At 44.4% G+C, this 20,309-nt stretch overlaps 1 protein-coding gene across 2 annotated transcripts in view; it reads left to right on the top strand.

Annotated features, from left to right (window-relative positions):
* Positions 1-20,309, top strand: part of LARP4B (La ribonucleoprotein 4B) — an 87,784-nt gene that overhangs the window by 31,649 nt on the left and 35,826 nt on the right. For both annotated transcript variants that reach the window (XM_032425546.1, XM_032425547.1), the window contains exons 4-5: positions 10,953-11,103; positions 11,487-11,627. In XM_032425546.1, coding sequence (XP_032281437.1) covers positions 10,953-11,103; positions 11,487-11,627 — 292 coding nt within the window. The remainder of the gene's footprint in view (positions 1-10,952; positions 11,104-11,486; positions 11,628-20,309) is intronic.

The following is a 20,309-nucleotide window of genomic DNA, read 5'->3' as shown; positions in this document are numbered from 1 at the left end:
ATTTCTGAGGGGAATGAAAGCTTAGAACTGCTTATTAGTTCATGATTTTGCTCGACCTTTTGTAACCTTTTAAATGAGAACTTTTTCTAAGTTGTTATTAAATTGTTTTTCTAATAATAGAGAACTACTGATAAACTCTTCATGCATGTAATTTTTACACAAATGTAAAACTTCATTGCCTAAACCAGTAAAATGCAAATTAATGACATTCATTTAGTCTGGCAGGTGATGTTTTGCTGGAACTAAAGCTACATCGCCAGGTACTTGTGGTACTAGTTACCCACGGTTTCTTTGAGTTTACCACAGCCTGAGCTCCTCAACGCCATGTGAACAACTTGCCCATGACTTTTGCCAGTTTGTTTGTTTGTTTGTTTGTTTTTAAGACTTTATTTATTTATTTGACAGAGAGAGAGACACAGTGAGAGAGGGAACACAAGCAGGGGGAGTGGGAGAGGGAGAAGCACGCTTCCTGCTGAGCAGGGAGCCCGATTCGGGGCTGGATCCTAGGACCCTGGGATCATGACCTGAGCCGAAGGAAGACGCCTAATGACTAAGCCACCCAGGCGCCCCTGCCGGTTTGTTTCTACCGCATACCTGGTGTTGCTTGGCCCTCACCACGCATGAGTGAATTTGGGACATTATAAATCCAACTCTTTTCTCAGTAGAGCAGGTCACTTTAAGTATTGTCGCACGAGGCTCCGTAGCTCAGGGGTTAGAGCACTGGTCTCATAAGTATTGTCGCACGGTGCTGCTGTGCTCCTAAACTTAGGTGCAAACATGGGCTTATCTTTAAGATTTTGTGTTTGCATCTTTTTAAATTAAATTAAATTTATTTATTTATTTGAAAGTGAGAGAGTATGCACAAGTGTGGGGAGGAACAGAGGGAGAGGGACAAGCAGAGACCACACTGAGCATGGAGCCTGACACAGGGCTTGATCCCATGACCTTGAGATTATGAGCTGAAATCAAAAGTTGGATGCTTAACCGACCGAGCCCACCCACATGTCCCTGTGTTTGCATCTTTTAATCCTTTTAGAGCACCTGCAGATTCTAAGGCCACTACAGACTCCGGTTTAAGGTAGTTGATGGTACAGGCACTAAGACTTGCTGTTAGCATGCTTTCCTAGAGGCATAAAGAGTGACCAGTGGGGATGGGAAATGGTCATCTTACACAGTTGGGAGGGATGGCCTTACAAAGGATGGTGAGATTGGGAAAGCATGGCTAGGAGACATGACAGATGAGCATGCTGGGGTTGTTTGGTTGGGTTCTTTGAATGAAATAGAGAAGGTAAGGAGGGTGGCATTATTGAGTAAGAGGTGATGCTAGAGGTGGGCTGGGGCCAGAGTGTGAGGACTTCGGATGGGTATTAAGGTTCTAATCTGAATATTTTACTTAATGTCTTCATGACAACTCTTTAAAATAGCTGTTGTTGGCCCTGTTATACAAGTGAGAATACTGATACAGAGATTAGATGATTTGCCAAAGCTTATGCATGTAGAACTGAGCCTCATACCTGAACAGATAACCTGGACCAGGAGGGGTTTTGGGAACTTTCGAGGGACTTACTGCTATTGGCCTGGTGAGTGTTAGATTTTCTTTTTATCTCTCTTGCTCTTTCCTTTGTCTTAGAATTTGTAGACATCTGTGCAAATTAGAATAATAAAGTAAACCCTATGTGCCCGTTGTGACCTTGAAGAGTTACCCCTCTCATTTTGCTACTTTTATTTTCTCTCTTCCTTCCCTCTACACACACACTTTAAAAAAAAAAATGATATGTATGTATTTACTTCTTGACTCGCTGGGGTGTTTTAAAGCAAATCCCAGACGATGTGCCGTTCACCATAAACACTCCAATGTGCATCCCTCATGGACACCATTCCAACGTCATGCCTCGTAGTTATTCCTCCATACCCCTGCGGACTTCGTTCTCAAAGCAGAAAATGAGCTGCAGCTGTAACTGCCTATACGTTCTCAAGAACACATCTTTATTGTTGTTTCTCCTTGGGGAATATACATGCTAACCTCTTGGGTTGCCCGCATCCCATGATATGTAATTCAGAGAATGCTGAAACAGTGTGGAAAACACAGGAGTCTGAAATGTCTTGTTCTGGCTGGGATAACAATTGTGGGGACTTCTTTTTTTAATTGAGTTTATGAGAATAGGAAAAGTACTATGAAAATTATGTATTGTTCTTCTGAATCTTTGGATTCCACGTGCTTTTGGTTTTAGTGCGTGGAGGAGGATGGCTGTTCGGCAGGGCCTGTTGTAGTTTGGATTTTGGATTTGAGTGGCAGGGACATGTGACTGCTGTGCAAGGGGTTATTTTTGGTATCTGGGTGTCGGCTTCTCGTCAGAAATCATAGCAAGTTAGCGTGAGATGCACTTATGGAGGCTCAGAAAACACCAGGCATGGTTCTGTGAGCTTTCGAACATGGGTTGTTGCTTCAGTAAAGAATTAAGTAGTGACAGTGACAATGAAAAAGCTGGCCTGTTGCCGGAATCTGTGGAGGAGGCGGAGTCAGAGAACAAGATAAGTAAAGCTTTGTCTTCATTATTTGATACCCTTGAAGGTGAGGAGCTTCACAGTGTTGGACATGGAGGCAGCAGGGCAGCTGCCGGAACTAATCTGTGGACGAGGGCTTTTGTGAGGCCAGGGCACCCGCAGGGTCTGGGGCTGAGGCAGTCATCAGACTCTGTTTCCTCTCCAGTGTCTCAGTTCCTAACTAGGTATGAAAGTTCAGATGAGAGTGATAAGAATTCAGAAATGGTTGCTCTTGAGCAGGGTTGTGACAGTGTCTCAGTCACTCGTTGTGTGAGCCCTGTCATTAAACGGGGTTTCTCTGAAGATGTTTGTTCCAGAGGTGACGAGTCTCTTTCATGCGTCCTGGTGCCTTCTGGCCAGGGCGTGCGGGGAGGAGCCCTTGTACAGAGCCATCTTGGCCATTTCCCAGCCACTTGTATAAAGTCCGTCACAGAGAAAGAAGTGGCTGTAGGTGTTCAAATCAGTAGTGGTAATAACTCTTCAGGTAGATCTGGTAGGGAGATGAATGCTGAGCACAAAGCACAAAGGGCTTGGAGAGAGAGCGAGTTTTACAGTATTTGTGTTGTAGATCCTGACTGCCTGGACGTGGCCGAGGAGCTGTGTGCCCCCGTGTGCGGGGCAGCTGCTGTGGGAGACAGTCGGTCAGCTGTCATCTCTGAGGGAGTTTGCAGAGGGGCCTGGCTGCCAGGGAAGGCTGCACAAGGCCCAGGACAGTCAGCCGCCCCGCAGGAAGAGCTGTCCCCACGGGGCATGCCCGGTCCAAATGAAATGAAGGAAGTTTTTAAGGAAAATACTAAACCTGGTTTTGAACTAACGACTGTGTCTTTAAGGGCTCACACTTACACCGGGTTCCCTAAAGATTACACAGAAGGCAGTGCATTACCTAATGTGTGCGTACTCCCTGAATTTAACAGTAACGTAGACACTGGCTCCCTGGAACGTGTGTGCGCTGTCCCTGAAGAAAGTGAGAACTGTAGTCTAGAACAGGTAGGTCCAATGGGTGATTCACTTGTTGATTTACTTACCAACCCTTCCGAAGTTGAAAGAAATGGTGAATCTGGGGCTGTAGCAGCTAGTGTAGGTCAGAGTTTAAACTCTGAAAAGGAAAGAGAAGATAATTCTGTCAGACCGCTGAGAAACAATGGTTATTTCAGCTTTGATGTTAGCAGACCAGAAAGTAGTCTCCTTCCCCGGAGTCTAGATAGGATTCACTTAAGTTTGGAAAGGTGTGTCACTTCCCTGAGCTTTAGAAATGAGCGTCTTCCCATTCATGCCAGTTTCCAAGAAGTAGCCCCCAAGGGACCTGGGGATCCTGGACTGGACCGCCTCCTGGGGGCAGCGATGGCCGAGGGGCAGCAGCAGGGTGTCTGCAGCCTGAAACCTGGAAGCATCCAGCCTGCAAACAAAGCACAGTTGTCTTTGCAATCTGAAAATAGTTCATCTTATCAAGATAAGGATAAAATGAGCATTTTTGAAGAAGAGAGTCATGGACAGAGGGCTTTTGAATGGAGATCTTCACATCAGGTAGACCTGTGTGCAGATACTGGGACCAGCAGGGCTCAGGCACAGATCTGTGATTTAACTGGTACGCTGTGCAAGACAGACACGGAGGGAGTGTTCCAAAGAACGGGCACCCCGGAACTCAGAAGCTCCCAGGAAGTGCCCCCAGGTGGCAAGTCTCTTGATGGCTTTAGTTGTTTTCAGGGTAACTTTATCTCCTCCGCATTTGCTTTCACCTGGCCTGAAGAAGAAAGTGAAACTGGCCTGAATTTTAAAACAGAAGATGAAATGTGTGTGAAGAATGCAGAGAGTGACCAGCGAAGATTAGAAAGTGCCGGAAAAGAGTCACTGAAAGCCAGTCACAGAGAGACCAGTAAGAATGACAGAGGAGATGTGAAGTCTGACGCTGAAACCACCTTTAACGGGGAAACAAGCACAGCACCCCGCAGGGCAGCGCCTAGTCGGGACGTACAGGCTCGCGGTAGGTCGGACAGCACAGAACAGCCCGGTTGCAGAACCAGTCACATAGAAGAGAATGATGAAACCTGTGCAGTGAGTGACTACAGACATAAGGATCTTGATCTTGCACCACCTCTAAACCAACGTCCGAATCCAGGTGAGCAGAGGTCACAAGTAGAGGAGAAAGACTCTGTTAACAGCGGTGAAAATGCAGGACTGGAGCAGGTTTTCTCAGAGTCAGCTGAGGAGAGTTCTGATGCCTTAGGGGGTGGCACGTCGGGGGCAAGCAAGCCAGTACCAACAGGTAAGGGAGGGGAGAGAGACAACATCGACGTGCGTGGAATGAGCACACATGCACACCATGTCAGGCAAAGACATGCCAAACCCGCGCTGAATGGACCTGCCTTAAACAGTGGAGTGGATTTTGTGGGAAGTCCACAGGTGACTTTTAGAGAAATGGAATTAGGTGAGACTCTTGAGGGATATTCCTGTGTGGCCCAAGTGGACAGATACACAGACCCTCCTCACAAGGTGCTGCAGGTCGTTCCTGTCATCCCAGGGGACAGTGCAGAAATAGCAGTACCACATTGTGGGGACCGTATCTTCTCACTCACAGAAGATGCTGTAAATATACCTGAAAATCCGGCAAGAGGGGGTTTGCAGAGCTTCCCAGAGGAATTGTACTCTCAGTTTTTTAATGAACTTGCCTATTACCCAATGGGAGGGTTTGCAAGTCAGACGTTTTCTGAAGGACTGGCCGATGGCTGTGGTGGGTTTCAAGAGGGCTGTCTGTGGGCTCATACAGTTGGGAAAGATGCCTTAGAAGAGGAGCAGGTACCTAATGAGTGTCTGCACAGGAAGCCACCAGACCTAGAGGTCGCTCTATTCTGGATGGAGAAGCCCCCTTATCAGCTACCAGTGGCAGAAGATGCTGTTATTTGGGGATGGCAAAATAGAGGTGGACAGTTAGTAAGTATGTTTTACCAGTTTTTATTATTGTGCTGTGAAATGCTAGTGTTTCACTTTGATTGCTTTTAACTTCCACGAAGTTTTGTTCTAAATAATGGGCAGTCATTTGAATGTTTATGTCAGGCTGTGAGTTACTGTAGCATCAGCTTAACCATTTCCAACCTGGGAGTGTGACTCAATTTACTGTTTGGTATATTTAGGCCAGAGTTTGTGTGCCAAGTCTTGTTAGCACTAAACCCAGCACTGCTGGCCCTCAGACACAGCTGGTGCAGACCTCTTCTGTGTGTGGACGTTGTGTGTTCCTGAGGGCTGCCCTGTCCAGCCAGGGTCCTTCCTCACGACCCCCTTGTTGGAGCAGAGCAAGCATTTGTCCATTGAATTTTAAAGTCCTTTCACAAAGGCCACAATTGGACAGTAGAGGACTCAAAATCTGTGCTTTCTGCTACAAATTTGCTGCTTTTAACTGGCTCTGAAGTCTGTCTCCTGTCAGCCAGAGGCACCTGCAGAGCTTGCCAGCCATGGTGCTCAGGCCCTGCTCATGTGGAGAAAGCTTCACAGATGCTGCCACAGCAGGCAGCTAAGTGGAGCATCTTTCTAGATAGTCTGTGATGAGCACAAACATTCAACAAACATGAAGTTAGTCTTGCCCTTAAAGTAGTCCTTTTGGACATGTATAATTGAAAGGCATACTTCTAACAGCAGAATCTCATTGACTCAACCAGTAGTTTATTTATAAATTCAGTTTATTTTAACTAAAAACAGGGGTGCCTGGGTGGCTCAGTTGGTGAAGCGTCTGCCTTTGGCTCAGGTCATGATCCCAGGACCGGTCCTGGGATCGAGTCCCACACTGGGCTCCTTGCTCAGCAGGGAGTCTGCTTCACCCTCTGCCTGCAGCTCCCCCTGCTTCTGCTCTCTCTCTCTCTCTCTAACAAATAAATAAAAAATCTTAAAAAAAAAACACACCACAAAAAATGAAAAACAAAAACACATTTTCCCAACCCCCACCCCCACCTCTGGCAGCCACCAATTTGTTCTATGAGCTTGGTTTATTTGTTTGTTTTTAAATTCTACATATAAGTGAGATCATAGGGATTTGTCTGACTTCACTTAGCAAAATACACTGTAGTTCCATCCACGTTATTGGAAATGGCAAGATTTCATTCTTTTTTTATGACTGAGTAATACTCCATTGCATATATACCACATCTTGTTTATCCATCAGCAGACAACTTAGGTTGTTTCCATATCTTGGCTCTTGTAGATAATGCTGCAGTGTACATGGGGTGCAGATATTTTTTTTCAAATTAGTATTTTTTGTTTCCTTCAGGTAAATATCCAGAAGTAGGAATGCTAGATCACCTTTCAGTTTTTTGAGGACCCTCCATGCTGTTTTCTAGAGTGGCTGCACCATTTTACATTCCTGCCAACAATGTACTATGTTCCTTGTCGGCATCCTCACCAACACTTAACTGTTTCATATCTTTTTGATAATAGTTTTTTAAATTTTTTCTTAAAGATTTTATTTGTTTGAGAGAAGAGAGAGAGAGTGCGTGCACATGCACACACGAATGGAGGGGGGCAGAGGCAGGGAAAGACAGACAAGCAGACTACCCCCTGAGCAGGGAGCCTGACACGGGGCTCAATCCCAGGACCCTGGGATCATGATGCGAGGTGAAGGCAGCTGCTTAATCGACTGAGCCACCCAGGTGCCCCATGATAGTTTATTATTATGATTTTTGTTGCATTAAGCAAGAAAAATGATTGATGGTAGTAAGGAGATAGACGTGATTCAAATGTTAATGCCAATTATATGAACATAAGTATAAATGTAACCCTATAACTTAGGGAATTACTCCTTAACCTCCTTTCCATTTCCACATTTGGGACTTTTGCCAAAAGGAGTTACATTCAAGTTAATTGCTTTTGTTTCTTAAGTAGTTGTGGAGGCAAAACACTACAAAATTAGGCCTTTAAGTAATACGCACATAATTGTTTACATAAGTGGGTGTGATTACCAGTCAGCTGTCCGTGTCTACGCTTGGTTCATCCATGTAGTGCGCACACAGGCCCTGGTGCTGCCATTTACGTGAGATACGCGTGTCCTTTTCGATTGTGACATATGCCTGGGCGGTGTTCTGATTTGAGTACATTTAATGCAGGTGCATTCTTTTCACAATTTCATTTCTCAAAGTTCTTGTCCGGACTTTTTTTTCATACCAGTCTTAGTAGTGGCTGTTACTCCATTTTGCAGATAAAGAGCCAGTGGACTGCTCTGAATGATTAATCTTCTTTGGTGGCAACTCTAGGAATAGTCCGTGTTAACTTGAAATAAAAAGTTTGAAAGTTTCTTTCCCTCAGTGTCTCACCTACTTTATTCCCCAGCTCCCTTGTCCCCTTCTCTGATACTAGTTACTCTGATTCCTACTTAGTAACTTGTCAGTGGGACCATTCTTTCTCATGTCCAGAAAACACAGATTTATGAATTGTTAGGTTTTGGGGTTTTTTTTTAAATGGAGCCTAGTGTTGGGGGGTAGAGTTTCTTAGGAGCGTCAGAATTTATGGATGCTATACTTCGAAAGAGTGGTGGTGGTCATTTATATAAAATTGCTCTAGGGCATGGCTGTTAAGGTCAGCTCACTTTTGGTTTTAATAACCACTGCGTAGCCATGAATTTTCAGTGGAAAAATAAGACACGTAGTCAAGCAGGTGAAACTTGAGTTGTTGATGGACACTTAGAGTTCTACATGACTGCAAGAGAAGACCCACACCTTAAAGAAATACAACCAAGACAGGTTATTTTTCATGTGAATTACAAAAGGTAATGAACTCTTGGTAATGTTTTGTTTTTGCTGATGTTAGAACAGTTTTCTAATTACTGTCTTTGTGGGCGTGTTACTGAACCTCTCTCTGCCTTGGTTTTCTTCTCTGAAACCCTCATAGGGTTGTCTTGACTAAGCTCAAGAAGGTACATGGAATGTGCCTGGTACCTTGTGGACTCGAGGTAGTTGTTGTGTCATCAGCTCCTAAGTACGTGTCTCCATTCTTTAATCCCTTGTCACTTAAGAGTATCACTTGAATACTGGTTAACTGCTTAAAATTGTGTGAAGTCCCAAATATTTGACTTGGATTTGAGTATTTACCACTTAAGAAGTAGTAGATTACATAAGGATAGGTTTCTTTTTTTTTTTTTGATTTCTCAAAGATACTATTTATTTGACAGAGAGAGAGACAGTGAGAGAGGGAACACAAGCAGGGGGAGTGGGAGAGGGAGAAGCAGGCTCCCCACGGAACAGTGAGCCCGTTGCAGGGCTTGATCCCAGAACCCTGGGACCACGACCTGAGCTGAAGGCAGACGCTTAACGACTGAGCCACCCAGGCGCCCCCATAAGGACAGGTGTCTATTCAGTTGTGGCATAAAACTTTTGCACCATTTGTCCAATAGTGGAAAATACAGTTTTTTTATGTTGTTGCTTTATTAAACATTCATTCCTTGAGCATATTTCTCAGGCATGACTGTACTGAGGTCAGAGCTGCTAGGTATTAGCGATACAGTGGCGAACAAAAGGGCCATGCAAGAGTTGATGGACTAATGGGAAGGACAGATGTGCTGTAGCAGGGCTAGTCCTGCGTTTGCTCTGAGGAGGTTGCTTTCGGGCACTGTGCTCCTGGTATGACGTGCAGTCCGTGTTGGGAATGCTCCAGTGCAGGTAGCTGCAGAAGGTGCTCACAGTGGGAAGGACCTGTGTTAGTGGGTGGTAGGAACTTAGAGGATGTGTAGTGTGTACCTGAGGTCAGGGGGCCATGGCAGTGGGTTGAATACCGTAGTGTGGGAAAGCTTGATGTGTGTTGTTGCATGGTGGAGAGTCCAATCAGAAAAAGGCCTTGATAGCAGCATTGGACTAAGAAAGAGGAAGGGGCATGAGTTCAAAACAAAACAAAATAAAAAACAAAAACAGATGGAAGTTGTGTAGATGCTGAGGGAGGGTAGTGATGTCTTTGAAATATGGAGTGTCTCCTGTATCGTTCTCTTTGCTCAGGAGGGCAGGGGTTGTGTCTGCTTCACCATTTTATCCTGACTGCTGAGCACTGGGACTGGCGCTTAGTGAGCATGTAGGGAGTATTTACTGGACAGATGCGGGGAGGAGAGAGACCAAGAGTGCACTGGAAACAAACTGGCAGTTTCGATGTCCTATAGGAAGGGAGACTGAAGAGCCGTGCTTCTGGAGTGTGATGCTCCCAAAGAAGGGGAACCCTGCTTCATAAAGAGAATCCCACAGAGGCCTCACTTAGGCATCTGGGTCTGTGGGTGCGCTGTTTGGCTCCCTCACCTCTTAGGTGTGAACAAAGTGCATGCTTCGTTTAACCACATGGGCCTCTCCTGTCAGTGTCAGAGTTTTGTTTCTCACTGCAAAGCCTTAATCACCCCAGCCAGAATGAATTTATTCTGTCTTGTAAAGATGATGAATCCACACATGTCCTTGATGGCTCATCATGATATTTCCTGACCCTCTTCACACCTGGAGACAGTATTGGGTAACATCTGCACTTAGGGGTCATGCAGGGAGGCTCCTCCCAGTTCAGGGCTCCTGCCTGGCATTCCCAGAGAGCTCCTGGGACCAGGACCCTTGTCCCTCTCCTGGGAAGCTCTGACCTCTGCATGGTGGTATCAAGGCAAAGGAAAATTATTTGGCTAGGTTTGCTGACAAAATTGTGACAATGAACTGGAGTTAGTTGGGGGAGCAGCTGTCCCAGAGACGTTGATTTTTCTTTAGACTCAGGGATCCACTTGAGGTTTGTGAGCAAGAGAAGAAAAATCGGGGTAGTTAGGTACACCAGAAAAGAGCTCACCTATCCCCAAAGGAAATGAAGGTGTGAGTGTGTGGACACTGGGAGGATGTTGTGGACACTGTGGGAGGGTGTTGTGGACAAACAGCATTTGGAGCAAAAGTGCCAAGCATGTTGGAGCAGAAAGGAGGCCAGGATCCTTGGACATGAGCAGGGTCAAAGCAGAGGCAGCACGAAGCCCCTGCCTGACAAACCCGTTAGAAGACCTTTGTTCTTCCGAGGGTCTTGTGTTGTCTATAGCCTTTGCTTATATGAGTGTTTGAGATTTAAGAATTTTATCCATCTACATTCTATTCAGATTTGTAAATCTGTGAATTGTGTCTAGAACAGAGATGACAGTTAGATCCTCAGTTACTTACTGAATGTCCATGAAGGCAGGGAGCTCATCTTTCACGTGCAGTTTCTGGAGAGCCTTCCGCTTAGTAGGAACTAAGGAGCCTGATGGTGAATAAAGCTGAGCTTGGTGTACCAACTTTTGTTACTTTGCACCACATTTTATCCCCAGCATACACGTAAATAAAACTCCACCTTTCTGGGCTAATTCTGTCACACAGATGTGTTTCATGTATGAATTAATAAGTAAAATTGTTTTTGATTGGAGTTGGGATACAAATGTTTGTCACATTTTCCCCTAGGTACCGACAGCCAAGGTTTCGGAGCTAAACCCTAATGCTAAAGTGTGGGGGACTCCTGTGCTGCATTTGGAAGAGGGTAGTGCAGCGGATGGCGGTGTGAGTGCAGACTGGGAGGAGCCGTCGGGCCCTTGCACAGACTGCGGCCAGGAGGGTGAGTTATGAGCATGATTGTGATGAGGAGCGCCTTTGCTCTCAAGGCTTTGTCTTTGTTCCCATTTAACCCATCTTTAAGAAATTGCTAGTTGGGGCACCTGGCTGGTTCAGTTAGTAGAGCATGCAACTCTTGATTTCAGGGTTGTGAGCTCAAGGCCCGCCATGGGCACGGAGTCTACTTAAAAAAAAAAAAAATTAAAAAAAGAAATTACTAATTAAAATTTGTGTCATGGTTTGTTGCAGTATTGAAGAGCCAAGGAGGTCTGTCATAGTCAAGTTAAAAAATTGAAGTAACTGCAACTGTAAGCTTTTATTTTGTTTTGTTTTAAGAGAAAGTTACTCTTCTAATTCTGCCTTTTGGGATAAAATTCCTAATTACAGGATTGGATGCCAATGGCGATGATGACAAAAGTCATGAGAATGTGGCACTATCAGATTTGCAGGAGTCAAACCAAACCGCTGGGAGCACTTTGGCTCTGGATCGCTCAGAACATGAATCTTCACCTGAAAATAGTGAGACTGGTAAAGCTATTTTATGAATTCATTTTTGTGTAGAGTGTGAGCTTTTTCATGTTGCTTTTTAAAATTTAGCTTGTCTTTCTCTAAACACTGTGCCTTTGATTGCTTCCTTTGATTCTACTTGAAATTCCCCTTAAGTGGACATGGAGATGAGGAGTTCTGGTCGGGAAGGTGCCACAGGGAGTGGAAGATCCAAGCGGTTCCTGAAAGGCGGGTCTGGGTTAATTGGGAGAAGTGGAAGGTGGACTGGAGGGCGAGTTGTCTCTGAAAGTGCAGAGAGGGAACATTAGTGTTGAAGTCCTTCTTCATAAAAAGGGAGGGAGTAGTTAAGGCTGTTTTCAGAAGAAAAAAAAGAGCAGGGGGAACACAACAGTTCTCTTTGGGGCCAGGCTCTGGGCCGATGTAGAAGTACTTCAGAGTGATGGGTGTGGATGACTTACCTCGAGTTTGGTTCCCCTGCATCTAAACGACCACCCACAGTGTAAAGCTCCAGCAGACTGTGGGGTGGGCTATACTCGCATCATTAATGACTGGATGGGGCAGCTTGAGTGGGAGAAATAACTGCCCGAAGTTGGCTAATCAAGCAGACCAGATGCATGTGGAGTGTGTTTGGTCTCCCAGGTGATGGTCTGGAGCTACACTTGAGTTAGGGAAGGCCCACCTTCCCGCTACATTGCTGCGCTGGTCTTACCAGGAGACGGTCTGTTAACACATGTTCTCGCACCTATTGCCCACAGACTTCCATAGGACAGCAGCGTGTCCATGTTGGTTTTTCCCTGAAAGGACAAGCCCCGTGATGACCTTGCCTTCACGGTGCCTGCTGGCACTCGTCCCTCCCGCCCTCCTTCCCGCCTCTGCCTGTGTCACCCAGAGCCTCTTCTCAGTTACTTCCTTCCATCAGTTCTCCTCCTCCCATGTGCCTGCCTGTTCCTGAACGGATCGACGGTGGCTGAACAAAATACGTAGTGTGTGGAACGCTGTCGTTTTGAGTTTGGGATTACAAACTCCCAGCTGGCCCCCCGGCACAGCCCCACAGTGCTGCCATGGGGCCTGGTGCGGCCGAGCTCCTGGATAGCCATATGGCGCCTTCTGTTTTCTCTCAGACCCTAGCACTCCCCTCCTCTTCATTTTTGAGGGTATAGAGCAGTACATTGATGTACAATAATCATCATGTATTGGAAGTGCATCCCAGCTTTTCTGTAAGTTTTATTTTCCCTGCTTTGGAGCACAGCGTTGAGTGCATGATAGAGTTGATTTGCTCACTCCTCCACTCCCACACTGATTCCTCTACCAAATTTGGTAAGATGTGTATATACCTGTAACACCATCAAGATCAGGAACATACCTGTCACCACTAAAAGCTTCCCGTGCCCTCTCCTTGCCCCAGGCAACCACTGATGTGCTTTCTGTCACTCTAGGTTAGTTTGCATTTTCTAGACTTTTACATAAATAGATTTTTATGGCATGTGCTCTTTCTGTCAGGCTTCTTTTACTTAGCTTACTAATTTTGAGATTCACTGATGTCATAACATTCATAGGTCATTTCTCTGTTTCTGAGCAGTATTCCATCCCATCCTATGGCACAGTTTGTTTTTCCATTCACCTGGTGAGGAATATCTGGGTGTTTCCAGTTTGGGGCTATTACCAATAAAGCTTCTGTGAACATTTATAAGGCAAGACTTTGTATAGAAGTACGTTTTCATTTCTCTTGGGGAAATACATAAGAATGGAATAGATGGATCATCCGGTTGGTTTATCTTCTTAAGAAACAGTAGAGCTGGGGCGCCTGGGTGGCTTAGTCGTTAAGCGTCTGCCTTCGGCTCAGGTCATGATCCCAGGGTCCTGGGATCCAGCCCCACATCGGGCTCCCTGCTCCACGGGAAGCCTGCTTCTCCCTCTCCCATTCCCCCTGCTTGTGTTCCCTCTCTCGCTCTGTCTCTGTCAAATAAATAAAATCTTTAAAAAAAGAAAGAAAGAAAGAAAGAAACAGTAGAGCTGTGGTCCATCATGGCGCCCTCTGTAAGCGCGTCACTGGGGTTTGAAGCCCCAGTGGCTCCATGTCCTCATCAACACTTGATGTGATCGGTCCTTTAATTTAGCCATTCAAAAGGTAGGTAGTTGAATCTTATTGTAGTTTTAATTTGTATTTCCTAATGACTAATAGTGTCAGACATCTTACCATATGCATTTGCCATTTTGGTGAAGGGTCTGTTCAGGTGTTCTGCCCATTTTTGTATTGGGTTATTTCATTACTGAGTTTTGGGAGTTCTTCATATGTTTTGTACACAAGTCCTTATCAGATTTATAATCGCAAATACATTCTCTCAGTCTTTGGCTTGTCTTTTGTTGTTCTAACAGTATCTTTTGAAAAGTAGTAGTTTTAAATTTTGTAGATAGTCTAGTTTATCAGGTTTTTTTTCTTTTATGGATCTTGCTCTTGGTTTTGTACCTAAGAAATCTGTGCTTAATCCAGAGTCACAAAGGTGATCTCTCAGAGGTTGTATTATTTTAAATTTTACATTTTTAAGGTCTGTGGCTCATTTTAAATTAATTGTTGTATATAATGTGAGGTACAGCCGCAGAGTTTTTTTGTTTTTGTTTTTGTTTTTTTTACTTGTGTAGGTATGCAACTGTTGTATCACCGTTTGCTGGAAAGACTCCCCCTTTTCCACTGAGCTGTCTTTGTGTTGTCATCCGGATCATTTGTCCCTACATGTGTCAGTTTATCTCTGGGACTGTGTCTTTCTTTTCCACCCATCTGTTAAATCTCTGTTCACACAGTGCCACACTTGTGATTACTGTAAGTAATTCTTAAAAGCAGGTGGTGTGGGGCACCTGGGTGGCTCAGTCGTTAAGCATCTGCCTTCGGCTCAGGTAATGATCCCAGGGTCCTGGGATCGAGCCCCGCATCAGGCTCCCTGCTCCGCGGGAAGCCTGCTTCTCCCTCTCCCACTACCCCCGCTTGTGTTCCCTCTCTCGCTATATCTAGCTGTCAAATAAATAAAATCTTAAAAAAAAAAAAAACAGGTGGTGTTAGCTTTCCAGTTTTGTTCTTTATCAGAATTATTTTGGCTATTCTAGTTCCTTTTCATTTCCATACAAGTTACAATGACCTAGTCAGTATCTCCAAAATGGTGAGATTTTTATTGGGATTGCACTGAATCTATAGAGTCATTGGAGAAAAACGACATTTTAATGTGGTGAGCAAGAGCTGTTGTATTGTCTCCACTTGGTTAGGTCTTCCTTAATTTCTCTTGGCTGTATTTTTTACTTTTCAGTGTACTGGTCTTCCACATCTTTTGTGCTTAAGTATTTTATATTTTTTTGGTGCTGTTGTGATTTTTTTTTAAATCTGATTTGGAATTATAGTATATAGAAATATAATTTTTGTAAATTGATACTCTCTGGAAACATGTTAAGCTCACTAGTTGTAGGAACTTTTTGTGGAATCCATCGTATCTTCTACATAGACAGTCATGTTACATTCAGCTTTATTGTAAATACATTCAGCTTTATTTCCTATCCAATCTGGTACCTCTTTCTTTCTTTCTTTCTTTCTTTCCTTTCTTTCCTTTCTTTCCTTTCTTTCCTTTCTTTCCTTCCTTTCCTTCCTTTCTTTCCTTTCTTTCCTTTCTTTCTTTCCTTCCCTCTTTTTTGTCTTGCCTGATTGCCCTGGATAGAGCCATCATTACAAAGGTGAACAGAGGGGTACCTGGCTGGCTCAGTCAGTGGAGTGTGTGGCTCTTGGTACGGGGTTGTGAGTTCAAGCCCCATGATGAGTGTAGGGATTACTTAAAAATAAAATCTTGAAAAAAAATTTTAAAAACAAAGGTGAACAGATCATGAGAGCAGACATCTGACTGATCATAGGGGAGAAACATTCCATTTTACCAGTAAGTGTAATGTTAGTTTTGGTTTTATGTACTTGACCTTTATCAGGTTCATGAGGTGCCCTTCTGTTACGTTTGCCGAGAGTTTTTATAAGGAGTGGTTGTTGGAATTTGTCATGGTTTTGTCTCCATCTGTGGCAGTGATCATACTTTTCTTTTAGTGTTAGGATGATTTTTCATGTATTCAGTACACCTTACATTCCTGGGATAAGCTTCACTGGGTCATGATGTAACACACTTTTGATTAGTTGTTGGATTTAAGTTGGCCAGAATTTTGCATAAAATTTTCATACCTGTGTTCATGAGGCATGTTGGTCTGTAGTTTTCAATGTATTCTCTCCTATGCGATTTTTTTGGAAGAGGTTATCATTTCTCTTTTAAATGAAGAGGTGGAGCCATCTGGGCCTAGGGTTTTGTGTGAGGGAAAGTTTTCAGCTACAGTTTTTGTTTGTTTGTAAGTAGGCTCCACACCAGCGCGGAGCCCAGTGCGAGGCTGGAACCTACAACCATGACACCAAGACCTGAGCCGAAGCTGGAAGCTGGACACTCAACCGTCTGAGCCACCCAGGTGGCTCTACAGTTGTTTTTTTTATGTAGGGCTACTCAGGTTGTCTGTTTTCTTCCTGAGGGAGTTTGTTACTTGGGTCTTAACAAAGATTCAGTCCACTTCATCTAAAGTGTCAACTTGGTTGCTTCGAATTGCTCATAATACTGTGTTTATTCACGCTGTAGGATCTGTACCTAATGTCACATAATTCATTATTATTATTGGTAATTCATGTCCACTCCCCCTCCCCCGTAATGAATCTGTGTAGAGGTTTGTCAGTTTTGTTGATGTCTGAAAGAACCAGTAGTTGGTTTCATTGTTTTTCTCCTTCCTGTTTCCTTGGTTTTCCTCTGATCTGTATAATCTACTTTCTCTTCATTACTTGGGGTTTAATTTTTTTTTCCTAGTGTCTTGCAGTGGAAACCGAACTCATTGATGGGAGGCATTTCTTCTTTTCTGAGGTAGCTGTTTACTTCCATAAATCTCCAAAGTCCTCTTTTAGCACAGTCTCACAAATTCTGATATATTGTGGGTGTGGTTTTAAAAAAAAGTTCAGTTCAGAATTGTCTCTGATTTCTTTTTTTATTTATTTTTTCTTTGATCCATGGGTAATTTAGAAGTCTGGTATTTAGTTTCCAAATATTTGGGGATTTTCCAGGGAACTTTCTTTTATTGGTTTCTATTTTAATCTCCTTATAGTCATGGGACATAATTCGTATGACTTGAATCCCTTTAAATTTATTAAGATTTGTACTGTGGCCCAGAATCTGGGCCATCTTAGTACATGTTCCCTTTGCCCTTGAGAAGAATGTGTATTTCGCTCTTGTTAGGGGGATGCTCTGTAGTTACCACTTCTGGTGGTCTTCATTCGTTTGTAAATCCAGACTTCCTTCTGGTATCCTTTTGCTTCCACCTAAAGGACTGGAATGTTTCTTGTAGTGCAGATCTGCTGTGACGGATTGTTTCAGCTTTTGTGTATCCAAGACCATCTTTATTTTACATTCATTTTTGCTTCGTATAGAATTCTCTGTTGTCAGATTTTTTTTGTCAAGCCCTTTTTCTTTATCAGTGGTTTTGGGCATTTTGATTATGATGCAACTTAAAAGCAGTCTTTATGTTTCTGTGGTAGGTGTTCATTGAGCTTCTTCAATCTGTGATTTATAAATGTTTTCACCAGACTTGGAAAAATTGGGGCATAATTTCTTCAAATGTTGCTCCAGCCCCAGTGCCCCCCCTGGCCACTTCTTTTCTTTCTTAATCTCTGGCTATTCCTCTACTAACACCCTTGAAGTTGTCCCAGAGCTCCCTGATCCTCTCTCCTCTCTCCTTATCTCTCTCCCTTTTTTTAAAAATATATATATTTTAAAGATTTTATTTATTTGACAGCGATAGCACAAGGCGGGGGGGGGGGAGGGACAGAGGGAGAGGGAGAAGCAGACTCCCCACAGAACAGGGAGCCTGATGTGGGGCTCGATCCCAGGACCCTGAGATCATGACCTGAGCCGAAGACAGATGCTTAACCTACTGAGCCACCCAGGTGCCCCATCCTCTGTCCTTTTTAAAAATTCTTATTTCTTGGTTTCATTTTGGAAAGTTTCTGGTGTATCTTCAAATTCATTAGTCTTCTACAATGTCTAATCTGTTGTTAATTCCATCAAGTATATTTTTAATATCAGACATTGTAGTTTTCATCTGTAGAAATCCGATTTGGGTCTTTTAAATATTTTTCATGTTTCTTTTGAAGCATGTGGACAGTTGCCATTATAATGTCTCAGTCAGTTAGTGTTAACACCTGTGTCGACTGTTCTGGGTGGGTCGCTGTTAGTTAATGGGTCAGTTTTCTTGCTTGACATTCATAGTCATTTTTGGTTGGGTGCGTAATGTTTTTGTATTTCTTTCTTTAAATAGTTTGAGTATTGTTCCAGGATGCATCTAACTGACTTGGAAACAGTTTGATCCTTTTACATCTTGTTTTAAGAGTTGTTAGGCAGGAGTGGAATGGTGCTTAGTCAGGGGCCGGTTACTTCCCACCCCCAAGGCAAGACCCCATACTCTGTGCACCTGTGGTGTTCTGGTCCAGCTGGTGGGAACAGGCGTTCCTTCCAGCCCTATGTGAGGGAGGGATGCATGCTGTTTCTCATCCTTCCGGGCGGTTCTTCCCCACTTCAGGGATTGCGTCACACCGAAGTGGTGACATTTGTGCCTGCTTGAGAGGCCATCTGCAGCTCTCTGTCGACCCCCTCCCAGTACATCCTATCCTGGCACCCTCTCCTGTGCCTCTCAGTCCAGCATGCCCACCGACTTCTTCCTGGCTTCCCGTCCCACTTTCTGAGCCCGGGCTTGGGAAAGTTGTATGGGACTGATGTTCCTATACCTGGAAAACTTGTTTCATTTACTCTGTTTTGTTTTTCCATTCAAAAGCTATTTATTCAGAACGCACCATGTGCCCCATTTACTTGGGATACATCAGTGAGCATAACTGATGAGAGCCCCTGCTTTACGAGAGCTTACATCTGTTTGGCAGACAGACAGTTACTAATACACATAATAAATAAGTTTGTGATAGATAAGGTAAGGGGATGGTAATACAATAGAAAAGACAAAAGCGTAAGGAAGATGGGGTAAGGTTACAATTTTTTCTAGCTTTATTGAGGTGTAATTGACAAGTAAAAATTCAATATATTTAAGGTATCCAACGTTGATCATTTGATATTACATAGTCACTGTGAAATGATTACTATAATCAAGCTAATTAACACATCCATTACCTCACAGAGTGTTTTTGTTTTTCTGGTCTTGGTATGCTGAGAACACTTATGATGTACTCTCTTAGCAAGTTTCAAGTATACAATACAGTATTGTTAACTATAGTCACCATGCTGTACCTGAGATCCCCAGAACTTCATTCATCTGATAATTGAAAGTTTGTATCCTGTGACCAACATCTCCCTATTGTCCCCACTTTCCAGCCATGGGTCTACCCTCTGGTTGTATGATTTTGACTTTTTAGATTCCACATACAGGTAAGATCACGTAGTTTTTCTCTTTCTCTGTCTGACTTATGTCAGCATAGTGCCTCAGTGCTCACGTTGTCTCAAATGGCAGGATTTATGGCTAATACCCCAGTGTGTGTACACATCACATCTTCTTTATCCATTTGTCTGTGGACCGCCGCTTAGGTGGCTCCTCTGTCTTGGCTACTGTGAGTAGAGCTGCAGTGAACACGGGAGCGCAGATAGCTCTTCAAGGTACTGATTATTGCCTTTGGATATATGCCCAAGAGTGGGATTGCTGGGTCATAGGGTAGCTCTGTTTTTAACTTTATGAGGAACTTCCTTCCATACTGGTTTCCACAGTGGCTGCCCCAGTTTGCATTCCTACCAGCAGTTCCTTTTTCTTCACATCCTTGCCAACACTTGTTATCTTTGTTTTTTGATGATAACCATCCCAACAGGTATGAGGTGATATCTCACTGTGGTTTTGATTTGCATTTCCCTAATGGTTAGTGATGATGATGTTGGGGACAGGACCAAGCCAAACAGGGCTGTAGCTGAGTCCTTAGGGGGCAGAGCGTTTCTGGGTCTGTAGCTGGGGCCTCTGGCAAGCCAGCTGCCTGGATGCAGGGCCTGGCTTAGCCTTGGACTGTACCCAGGTTTCAGTCTCCTCCCTGGATGCCAGAGCTCCCATTGGGCATTTTTGTCTGAGGATGGATGCCGGATTGTTGCTGAGGGGCACTTGAGTGGGGACCTCCTGTTCCACCATCTTGCTAGTGGCACTCCCTCTCCATTTCCAGCTGTTTTGCTGGTTGTTCTGTCTTGCCTAGAAGCAGATGACCTCATGTCTGTGTCTTAATTGTGAGGACTGGAGCTGTCAGAAGAGTACACCCTGCCACCTGGACGTCTCACATCCTCTGTCTGTGACCCCAGAGACTCCTGTGTTCACAAGGGACCCTTCCTCAGCTCTGTGAGGAGTCTTCCACATAGCTCTGTCCTCTCTTATGTTACATGAGACTGCCTTGGACATCCTGTCTCCCTCCACCAGAACTCTCCAGAAGCAGCGTCTGGACCAGCTGCCTCTTTGTGCTCACCTCCCCTGCGACTTCAAGCCCCGTCCCGGTGGACTGTTGCCCCAGCCTCATCACCAGCACTGCCTTTATCCAGGCCTCCAGTGATGTGGTGCCGCCAGACCGAGCGGGGAACCCATGTCTTCCCTCACCTGACCTTGCCGTGTCCTCTGTTTCCTGCTGAC

This window comes from Phoca vitulina, unplaced genomic scaffold (genome assembly GCF_004348235.1).
Source record: "Phoca vitulina isolate PV1807 unplaced genomic scaffold, GSC_HSeal_1.0 scaffold33, whole genome shotgun sequence".
NCBI classification, from domain to species: Eukaryota; Metazoa; Chordata; class Mammalia; order Carnivora; family Phocidae; genus Phoca; species Phoca vitulina.
Note: the sequence above shows the minus strand (reverse complement) of the source record. Positions and strands in the feature narration are given on the sequence as shown.